This window comes from Panthera uncia, chromosome C2 (genome assembly GCF_023721935.1).
Source record: "Panthera uncia isolate 11264 chromosome C2, Puncia_PCG_1.0, whole genome shotgun sequence".
NCBI lineage: Eukaryota > Metazoa > Chordata > Mammalia > Carnivora > Felidae > Panthera > Panthera uncia.
Genome location: NC_064810.1, coordinates 148,392,983 through 148,404,438, shown reverse-complemented (window position 1 = coordinate 148,404,438; position 11,456 = coordinate 148,392,983). Strand labels below are relative to the sequence as shown.

The 11,456-nt window shown below is 48.2% G+C and overlaps 1 protein-coding gene across 1 annotated transcript; it reads left to right on the top strand.

The window, feature by feature from the left end:
• The first annotated feature begins 226 nt into the window (after positions 1 to 226).
• CCR8 (C-C motif chemokine receptor 8) lies at positions 227 to 1,582 on the top strand. Its single transcript, XM_049629993.1, has one exon. It carries the CDS (start codon positions 230 to 232, stop codon positions 1,295 to 1,297), a length of 1,068 nt encoding a protein of 355 aa, XP_049485950.1. The 5' UTR covers positions 227 to 229; the 3' UTR covers positions 1,298 to 1,582.
• Positions 1,583 to 11,456: the final 9,874 nt, after the last annotated feature.

Here is an 11,456-nt window from a genome sequence, read left to right as displayed (position 1 = left end):
ACTTCCCAAAGAACCCACTGCTTAATACCATCACGAGGCGGGGTAGGGCTTCAACATATGCATTTGGGGAGGACACAAATGTTCAGTCCCTAACAGGACTTCAGGGCTTCAACATCTGAATGGGGCAGGGGCAGCGATGGTTACAATTCAGACTGCATTTTGTAAATGAAAATATTTTTAAGGAACGAATCTCTCTTAGGTGCCTCTTTGACCTGGTCCTCCCGCCTCGATGGATTACACCCTGGAGCCCAATGTGACAACAGTAACTGACGACTACTATCCTGATATCTCGTCAAGCCCCTGCGACGGGGAACTTATCCAAAGAGATAACAAGTTGTTACTTGCCATCTTCTACTGTGTCCTGTTTGTATTCAGTCTTCTGGGGAACAGCCTGGTCATCCTGGTCCTTGTCACCTGCAAGAGGCTGAGGAGCATCACAGACATATACCTCTTGAACCTGGCCCTGTCGGACCTGCTTTTTGTCTTCACCTTCCCCTTCCAGACCCACTATCAGCTGGACCAGTGGGTGTTTGGGACTGCAATGTGCAAGCTGGTCTCCGGTTTCTATTACATCGGCTTCTTCAGCAGCATGTTCTTCATCACCCTCATGAGTGTGGACAGGTACCTGGCAGTTGTCCACGCTGTGTATGCCATGACAGTGAGGACGGCCAGAACGGGCACAGCCCTGAGTCTGGTCATGTGGCTGATTGCCGTCGCGGTCACCAGCCCGCTCCTGGTATTGTACCAAGTGGCCTCCGAAGACGGCGTTCTACAGTGTTACTCGTCTTACAGTCAGCAGACTCTGAAGTGGAAGATCTTCATCTACTTTGAGATTAACATCTTAGGTCTGCTGGTCCCATTCACCATCCTTATCTTCTGCTACGTGAGCATCCTGCACCAACTGAAGAGTTGCCCAAACCACAGCAAGACCAAGGCCATCAAGCTGGTGCTCATTGTCGTGGTCGCCTCTTTGCTCTTCTGGGTCCCGTTCAACGTGGTCCTCTTCCTCACGTCCCTGTTCAACATGAAGATCTTGGACGGATGTGTCCTGAGCCAGCGGCTCATTTATGCCACCCATGTCACAGAAACCATCTCCTTCACTCACTGCTGCGTGAACCCTGTGATCTATGCTTTCATGGGCGAGAAGTTCAAGAAACACCTCTCAGAAATATTCCAGAAGAGCTGCGGCCACATCCTCCTCTACGCAGGAAGACGAATCCCCAGGCAGGGCTGGGACAGGTCCTCCTCCTCTTGCCAGAACCCCTTGCGATCCTCCAGCATAGACTACATTTTGTGAGGAGGGGGCCCGGAAGCAGGCCTCTGCCTTCCTCCCTGCTCTTCCTTTAGGGGACACAAGTGATTTCAAGCTAGAGTCTGAGGCTATGTGAAGGGAGACTCTGAGAACCGGGGTTACGGGGACGCCTGGGCGGTGCAGTAGGTCGAGTGTCTGGCTTCGACTCAGGTCGTGATCTCACGGTGTGTGAGTTCGAGCCCTGAGTCGGGCTCTGTGCTGACAGCTCGGAGCCTGAAGCCTGCTTCGGATTCTGTGTCTCCCTCTCTCTCTCTGCCCCTCCCCCACTCACACTCTGTCTCTTTCTCAAAAATAAATAAACATTAAAAAAAATTTTTTTAAGTATAATGTTAACTTTGGGATTTTTTTTTCTTAGTTTTTGTTGAGTCTGTATCATATATCCATTTAAGTTTTATCAAATGCTTTTTCTTATCTATTAAGGTGAACCTACAGTTTTCCTCTATTATTCTGCTAATTTGGTGAACTACATTGTTTGATTTGCTTATCTTAAATCAACCTGCATTTTACCTGGAAAAAAATGACCTCTTGGTCATGATCCTTTTAATAAATAATTGGATTCTCAGGATTTTTGTGTCTGTGTTCATAAGAAATATTGCCCTATAATTTTCCTTATAAAATGTCCTGGTCGTGGGGCGCCTGGGTGGCTCGGTTGGTTGAGCCTCCAACTCTTGTTTTCAGCTCAGATCATTATCTCACAGTTTGTGAGATCGAGCCCTGAGTCGGGCTCTGTGCTGAGTGTGGAGCCTGCTTGGGATTCTCTCTCTCCCTCTCTGGCTACCCCTCCCCTGCCGTGTGCATGCATTCTCTTAAAATAAAATAAAATAAAATAAAATAAAATAAAATAAAATATCCTGGTCTGATCTACAACAACATGGATGGACCTAGAGGTATTATGCTAAGTGAAATAAGTCAGAGATAGAAAAACAAATACCATGTGATTTCACTCATATGTGGCATTTAAGAAACAGAACAAATGAACAAAGAAAAAAGACGCAAACAAACAAACAAACAGACAAAACCAGATTCTTAAATACAGAGAACAAACCGCTGGCAGTCAGAGGAGAGGTCGGTGGGTGAGTGGATGGGTGAAAGAAACAGATAAAGAGGACTAAGGGGTAAAAGCCTCCAGTTGTGAAATCAACAAGTTCCAGAGACAAAAAGCACAGCCTAAGAAATACAGTCGGTAGCATTGTTTGGTGACAGGTGGTGACTACACTTTTCATGAGGAGCACTGAGTAATGTATAGAACTCTTGAATTATTATATGGTACGCTTGAATCTAATATGACACTGTATGTTAATTATGCTTTAATAATAAAAAAAAAATGTCCTGGTCAGATGTGGCCTCCAAAAGATGTGTGGGGAAGTGCTCCTTTTTCCACTACTCTCTGAAAGAGTTTGTGTAAAATATTGGGCGTGATGTCCCCCTTCAAGGTTTGCTTGGCGAGGCCCATTCGTGAGATCATCTGCAATTTCTCTGTAGGAAGATCTCACGTGATGCGTTCGGTCTCTTCGGCAGGTAAAGTTTATTCAGATTTTCTGGTTTTGCTTGGTCTCCGTTCTGGAAAGTTGTGCTTTTTAAGGCATTTTCCCAGCTTAAATTGTCAAATTAGCATGTAGTTGTTCCTAATATCTTCTTATAGTATTTTTGATACACGAGAATATGAAGTAATGTCCTTTTTTTTTCCATTCCTATTATCGGCAGTTTGTATTTTCCCTCTTTTTTTTTTTTTTTTTCCTGATCAGTCTTATGAGGTTTATCAATTTTATCAATCTTTTCAAAGAGCCGGCTTTTGGCTTTGTTGATCTTCTGGTTTTGTCTTTACACTGATTTCTACTCTTAGCTTTATCTTACCTGCTTTCCTTAGGTTTGATTTCTCTTTTATTCCAGCTTTTTGAAATGTAATCTTAGATCGCTGATTATCCACCTTTGTTCTTTTTTTTTTTTTTTTTTTTTAAAGAGAAAGAGAAGAGAGAGCGCAAGTCGGGGAGAGGGGCAGAGGGAGACAGACTCTTAAGCAGGCTCCACACCAAGCACGGAGCCCGACTAAAGCCAGAAAATTTCCTCTCAGCACCACTTACACTGCATCCCACACATTTTCATACAACAGATTTTCACCGATTTTCAATTTAAATTATTTTCCACTTTCCACTGTGAATTCCTTTTATCATGAGTTGTTCAGAGATTAAGTTAGGGTCTCCTGGGTGGCTCAGTCAGTTGAGCCTCCAACGCTTGGTTTTGGCTCGGGTCGTGATCTCATGGTTGGTGGGATAGAGCCCCACCCCCCATCAGGCACCATGCTGTTAGCGAGGAGCCTGCTTGGGATTCTCCCTCTCCCTCTCTCTGCCCCTCTCCTACTCACGAGTGCGCACGCGCTCTCCCTCTCTCTCTCTCTCAAAATAAATACACAAACTTTAAAAAATTAATTGAAAATTTCCAAACATATAGGGATTTCTTTATGCTTTAGTTTCTAGTTTGACTCCAGAATACATAGGTGTACATTCGGGTTTTTGAAAAATTTATTATTTTTTTATTAAAAAAAATTTTTTTTTAACGTTTATTTATTTTTGAGACAGGCAGAGACAGAGCATGAACGGGAGAGGATCAGAGAGAGAGGGAGACACAGAATCCGAAACAGGCTCCAGGCTCTGAGCTGTCAGCACAGAGCCCGACGCAGGGCTCGAACTCACCGACTGCGAGATCAGGACCTGAGCCGAAGTTGGACGCCCAACCGACCAAGCCACCCTGAAAAATTTTTTAATGTTTATTTATTTTGAGAGAGAGAGCGCGCGCACAAGCGTGGGAGGGGCAGAGGGAGAGAGAGCGAGAATCCAGGCGGGCTTCCCTATAGAGGCGGCGTGGATCCCAGGACTCTGGGGATCAGGACCTAGACGAAATCAAGAGTCTGACACTCAACCGACTGCGCTGCCAGATGCTCCTTTTCTGAAATGTATTGCGAATTGTTTTGCGACTCAGAACGTGGTTTATTACGTAAATGTGCCACGTACATGTGAAAAGAATGGGTATATCTTGTGGTTGTTGCCTGGAGCTGGTTAACCAGATTGGTCAAGTCTCCATTCGGCTGAGTTTTTCTGTTTGCTTGTTCTACGAGTCACTGTGAAAGGTACACTAAAATCTCTGTGATTGCCGGTTTAGTTTTCATTTTAATCCTGTTTAGTATTGCTGCATATATCTTGAAGCTATGTTATTCGGTGCACACAAATAGAAGATCCGTATACCTTTCTTAAGTCCTTTTTTTTTAGTTTTTGTTTTTTATTTTAGAGAGAGCACGAGCACGGGAGAGGTGGAGGGGGGCAGAGGAAGCGAGAGCGAGAGCGAGCGAGAGAGAATCTTAAGCAGGGATTGATCCCTTGACCCTGGGATCATGATATGAGCTGAAATCAAGAGTCTGACGCTCAACAGACTTGAGTCACCCAAGTGCCCAGATTTATACATCTTTCTATTGAATTGACTTTTTTAACCTTTTTAAAAGAGTTTATTTGTTTGTTTGTTTATTTACTTATAATCTCTACACCCGAGGTGGGGCTCTAACTCACGACCCCCAAGATCAAGAATCATGTGCTCCTTCCTACGGAGCCAGCCAGGCGCCCTCTTTTGTCATCATTAAATGTGTCTTTTCCTCCAACAATACTCCTTGACTGAAAGTCTGCGATGCTCAGCATTAATACAGTCATAGCAGCTTTCTTTTAATTATCGTGTGTGTTCTCTTTTCCTTCAAACTATTTGCTTATACTTAGTTTCTCACTTGTAAACAGAAATTATTTGGGGTTGTTTCTTTTCCTCTTTCTACAGACAGGGTTTTAGTACCATGAGGATGCCTAATATGTATAAAATCTAAAAATATCCTTCAGATAGAATATTCTGCAATACATATTAAAAGTATACCAAACGTTGATTTCCGATTTCAGAGCAATTTTTTTTTCTTTTCTTTTCCAAGTTAACAACATAATTTCAATTACAGGTGGCTCATTCGGCAAAATTGACACCCATCATATTGACCATATTGCAAATATATGCCTGGAGGGCAACCTACTCATTTTAGGAAAGCGTCCGGACAGCTTTATCTTGAAATGTTTAAATCTGTGCTGAGGATAGCCACACCGCTCCTCCAAAGCGTGTAACTTCTGAAAAACATGAGAAGTGTGCTTCCTTCTCCTGCTGTAGACGCAAATTTGCTTTACTTTGAACATCCCGTGAGTTCCGTTATTATGTTAGGTCGCTAATAACAAAAGACTAGCTCCTCATTCTGAATGTCCAGACCCTGAAATTCCAGTTGAATTAGAACCGAGCAGCAATTTCCTGGTAGTCTGTGTCTTTGTAGAACTTTCATCATACTGTCATCCCAGTGCTTCGTAAGTCCTCTTTTCCTAGAGTGATTTCTTACATTGATGCCAGTAAGTGTGATTATACGTGTTTGATTGATAGTTGTTGAACGAGGGGCGCCGGGGTGGCTCAATCGGTTACGCGCCCGACTCTTGGTTTCGGCTCAGGTCACGATCTCGAGGCCTCGTGGGTGTGAGCCCTGAGTCAGGTTCTGTGCTGACAGTGTGGAGCCTGCTTGGGGTTCTCTCTCTCTCTCTCTCTCTCTCTCTCTCTCTCTCTGCCCCTGCCCTGTTTGTACTATCTCTCTCTCAAAATAAATGAACTCAAAATATATACATTTGTTCCATGAATAAAGGAGTGGGTTCCTGAAACAAGACAAGGTGAGGACCCCTGGTCCTCATACACAGATGCCCAAGTGTTTTACTCTCTTCCTGGTCACTGTTGATCATCACCCTGGTGACCCTGGCTGGCTGTGCCAGGGTGAAGGCACTGCCCCTTGCCACTTCCTCATTTGTGCTGCACCTGTCTCGTCTACAGGATTCAGTGGGTGGGTATAAGGAGACTGCAGGAGTGACTGCACACGGAAAGAGACAGCATGGAACCAGGAGGCAGGATTCCTGATTCTAGTGCAGGCTCTGCCCAAACCTCACTGTGTCTCCCCTCAAGGCCTCACTGTTCTCACCTGTAAAATGAGCAAGTTGAACTAGGTGGCCGCCAAGGTCCTTTCCTAGCCACGTGAGTCTAGGATCATCATGTTCAGACTGCCTTGTACCTGACTCTCAGGCTAATGCACGCCACACCAGAGAGGTGGGAGATTTTCTGGGGCACAGAGCACCTTGAGGAAAATGCCCACACATAAGCTAAGTTTTGCCAACAGTTCTGCATTATTAGAGCCCCCCTTCCAGCCCAGGGTAAGTGATCTTGATATAGGGGTTCAAACTTACTAGGGACAGTGTTAGCAGTCCTACCAAGGTCCACCCTTTAAGAGACTGCACAAAGCACCAGGAACCCGATAGCCTTGTCCATGACCCATTCACTGTCTTCTCCATGAGTTCGTTATAAAGCTCCATCATGGTGGGGCTCCAGCCGGCATTGGGGAGGGAATAATCCTTGCAAGTGGCTGGAAACCCGAAAAGTCCAAAAAGAGGGGGCAGACTGCGCCTGATGCTACCCAGATCTGACTCGTTAATTCATGCATGTATTTAATACTTGCGCCTGCTTTCACCAGGCAGAGCAACTACCAATGTCCGGAGATGAGAGAGACCGTGTCAGGTTCCCAGGACTGCAGAAGCAGAAATGTTTCGTGGTAGGGAAGGGCGGCAGGGGAGCCAATCGGAAAGCAAGCCTGGGGACTGAGCTGTCGTGTTAAAGAATTCGGGCTTTATCCAGAAGAGTCACGGGTAGGACAGGGCCGTGGTCAGATTTGCATGTTGGAAGGATGCCTACTTGCACGTGGGAACTTGCGGCCTGGTTAAACCTCGAGGCTCCTGGTGAGACGGCTGGTACACGATTCAAAGACACACACAGTCTTCTGCCTGCCTCTTCCCTGTCCTGCTCCCCCAGGCCCTCCAGGCTTCACTCTTGAGATGGCCCACCTTGGCCGGCCACCTGCTTTATTATGCCTCCTTCCTGCCACATTACAACCAGAGGCTCAACCAGAGACTCCCTTTTCTAGCAGACAGAGGAGAAAACCAGAGGCAAGTGCCCAGCCCTCCTGCCAGGAATTCTGGATAATTCATGATATGGCAACTGACCTTTTGGTATCTTCTACCTGGTTAGAGTTCCTATTCACTGGTGCCAGTCAGTCCTCCCTGTGCTTACACAGTTGCTATTTTTTTCCTGGCTGGGTTATTGACTCACAGTTACATGTATATGCCCTTTCTTACCTACACAGATGGCGAGAGAAGTACATAATTTTTTAAATATTTATTTATTTTTGAGAGAGAGAGAGGGAGACACAGAATCCGAAGCAGGCTCCAGGCTCCGAGCTGTCAGCACAGAGCCCGACGTGGGGCTCGAACTCACAAACCGCGAGATCGTGACCCGAGCTGAAGTCGGATGCTCAACCGACTGAGCCACCCAGGCGCGCTGACAGACAGCCTCTTAAGTCTGGGGAAAGGCCTGGTAATGATCTCCAATCCTCCCTGCCCTCCTGCGGGGTTGGGGGGCGGGGGGCTCTTTTGCCAGCAAGTAGATGGTTGTGCAGAATTTGAATTCATTGTCCACAACTCCTTCCCATTATTCCACTGCACTTCTGGCTGCTTGTCCCTTCCCTGCTCTGAGCATCAGTTTTTGAGTCTGTAAAATGAGAGTAACACCACCAGCCACATATCCTACTGTCCCAGAGGCCGGGAGCCAGAACCTGCTGGGGACGGCACTCATGCTCCCCCCTAGCGGTCAGTTTGAGCTGAGGTTTCCCCAGCGGGTTGAAGGAGCACAAATGGAAAAGGGCAGAAGCTTAGAAGGGACGGACATCACTGGAAGACATCTGGTTGTTGTTGTTCACATTTATTCATTTTTGAGCTAGAGAGCGTGAGCAGGGGGCGGGCGGAGAGAGAGGGAGACAGAGGATCCTAAGCAGGCTCTGCACACGGACAGCAGCGAGCCTGATGCGGGGCTCCAACTCGGGAAACGCAAGATCACGACCTGAGCTGAAGTCAGACGCTCAACGGACTGAGCCACCCAGGTGGCCCTGGGAGACCTCAGATCGTATACATCTAACCTGTCGTGAGAAATCCTGCTCTGAGATTCGCAGCGCAACTGCAGGTGTTGGATGAGTGACTGGAGGCTTCACCCGATCTGATGACGACGTCATCAGACGACGACGTCATCAGACGACGACGTCATCAGACGACGACGTCATCAGACGACGACGTCATCAGACGACGACGTCATCAGAAGTCATGGCTCGGATGAAGTCTTCGAGACCCTCCCCATTTCCCTTGGAGATGACACTGTAGAGGAAAATCCCACCTAAATCTCAGACCTTGGCAGTCAGAGGAGGGGACGGGTTTGCTTATCTTACGGGAAGGATTTTCATCGGCTAATCCCCACAGCGGCCCCAAATCAGTGCATTGCCGATTAGTGGGTGTTACTCGGTCGATGGAAAGCGTGGCATCCCGTGGTCCGCTCCTCACGCAGCTAACCTCTTCTCCTCCCTGGAAGCTGCTCCCCTCCCTCAGAGGTGTGTGGGGCCATTCCAAGAGGTGCAGGTGGGAAGCTAGGGCAGTGGGGTATCCTGAGCCCCCCCCCCTCTGGGTCAGGTGCCTTCTGCCCTGGAGACACGCACCACCCCGAGGGTCAGTCTCCGGCCTGAGGTCCCCTCCCCTGTCCCAGCTCTCCTCTCTCGTCCAAATGGTAGAAGACTCCCACCTCTTTCCCCGGGGTCACAGAGGGGGAGACCCCGGCTTTGAGGATGGCATCTTTCACGGTGACTCAGAGAAGTGCGTCTGCCTGTGAGAGCCTGGGATCCTCCTGGAGGGCCCATCTGGGTGAGGCCGGGGGACCCTCCCAGCCGGCAGCTCGAATGGGCTTTTTCTTGGCCGAAGAGGAGGGAGGGGGCCCGAGGCCAGCTGGTGAGTCCGTGGCTGCTCCCAGCAGGTCCTCGGTGACTGCTGCCCAGAGGAACATAAACGCCATTCTACGGACTCCCCGGAGAAGAGTGACTCCACCTGCCCCCTCAGCGACCCACCCTATTTAGGGACCTCATCTCTGATCCCCGAGCCTCCTAAAGAGCAGTGGAAACTGCAGCGGATTTTAAAAGTGATGAGGCCGAAAAGTCCGCACCTTCAGTCCTTGCGCGTGCCAGACCCGGTACCGGGAGTTTGGTTGCGTTAATTGCTCACGAAAACTCTTAGGAGGAGATACTGCATTTTCCCCATCTTACAGGTGAAGACGCAGACGCCCCAGGTGGTCACGTGCCTGAGGGCACGTGGCTACAAGTGCGGGATTGGGAGTCGGGGCTCTCACCCAGGAGGGAAAGCCGGATTCAGCAGACCTTGAGTTGAGGCTGGCAGTGGAGTGAAAGCCTTCTGCCACGTCCAACAGCTCATTCCCTCCTAAGCAGGTGCAACTCGCTTCAGACGTCGCTTGTCTCTCTTGCATGTGTGTTTCTGTCACTTCTCGGCTGCGCACGAGGGAGGCAAGAATCCGATCCCGGATGGCGGGGAACCTCCAGCATTTCGCCTCACCAGCACCTGGCTGTGCGAAGTGAAACCCCGGGTGACTATTTCTTTCCTTTTCTCCCTTCATCTGTCCCCGCAGGATATCCATAGTGGATTATCTGGGCACTATGATAGATGCCACTGTTTTTTGTTTGTTTGTTTGAGAGAGAGAGAGAGAGAGAGAGAGAGAGAGAGAGAGAGGAGAGACAGCACAAGCAGGGAGGGGCAGAGAGAGAGAAAGGGAGAGAGAGAATCCCAAGCAGGCTTCGTACCATCAGCGAGGAGCCCGACGCAGGGCTCGAACTCATGAACTGTGAGATCATGACCTGACCCCAGCCAAGAGTCTGACACTTAACCCACCCTGGCACCACTGTTTTTCATGACGACACACAACAGTGTCGATGTGGTCTTTACAGGAAGCATGAGCATCACCTTCAAGAGGTCTGTTTCCTTGCCTGAGTCCAAGTGAGGAGTGAGTGGGTGTGGAGTTATTCCATGGGTTATGATGGAAAATAAGGGCTCGTGTAGCAATCCCGATTGCAAAGAGGACCTTCTACTTTTTTAAAAAAATGTTTATTTATTTTTAAGAAAGGGAGAGACAGACAGAGTAAGAATGGGGAAGGAGCAGAGAGAGAGGGAGACACGGAATCCGAAGCAGTCTCTAGGCTCCGAGCTGTCAGCACAGAGCCCGACACGGGGCTCGAACCCATGGACCGTGAGATCATGACCTGAGCCGAAGTCAGGCGCTTGACTGACTGAGCCACCCAGGTGCCCCAGGACTTTCTACTTTTGCTCTTCTCATGGGCCAATCTCAGATGTTCCTTTTTCATCCAAGGACAAGGTGACAAGCTTGAAGATGGGTTATGGGTTCAAACATTAACAATCTACGTGGGATGCTGATGAGCTATGTTCGGCCACCCCTGACTTAGGGAACATCAGCCAACGTGCCTGTAACGACCTAAGCCTGCAAATAATTACTGGGCCCCCACTGAAATGATAATTCCCTACGTTTAATTAGCCTCTTACTTAACACTTACATACACGTGATTTCATTTGATCTTTACTGCAGTCCTGGGAGGTAGGTACTTCTATCTCCGATTTGAGAAACGGGGAAGCTGCGGTGAATACACAGCTAGCAGGTGACACAGCCAGGATCGGATGCCGGTGGCCTGGCCTGCTCCCAAAGGCCACTTTCTCTGCATACTAGCACTCTCCCTCCGTGGGGTCTCAAGGACACACGGGGAGGAGGAGGACACAGTCTCTGTCCTGCAAGGAGGGGAAGCCAGGTGTATTGGTCAGAGTTCTCCAGAGAAACATGTATTTACATATACATGTATACGTATAGTATAAAATACTATATTAATGTATTAATCAACATAGCTATTATATATATAATATCAATGCATAGATAGATGGATAGAATAGATTTATTTCAAGGAATCGGCTTAAGCAATGGTGATGCTGGGAAGTCCCAAATCCACGGGGCAGACCATCAAGGCTGGGAACTTTGGGGAGGAACTAAAGCTATCGTCCTGGGGCAGGATTGCTTCGTCCTCAGGGCAGCCTTGGTTCTGTTCTCAAGGCTTCCAGCTGATTACATCAGGCCCACTCGGATCATTGAAGATAACCTCCTTTGC

Coding starts and splice junctions, on each gene's coding strand:
- CCR8 (XM_049629993.1), top strand. CDS start 230: ATGGATTACACCCTGGAGCCCAATGTGACAACAGTAACTGACGACTAC.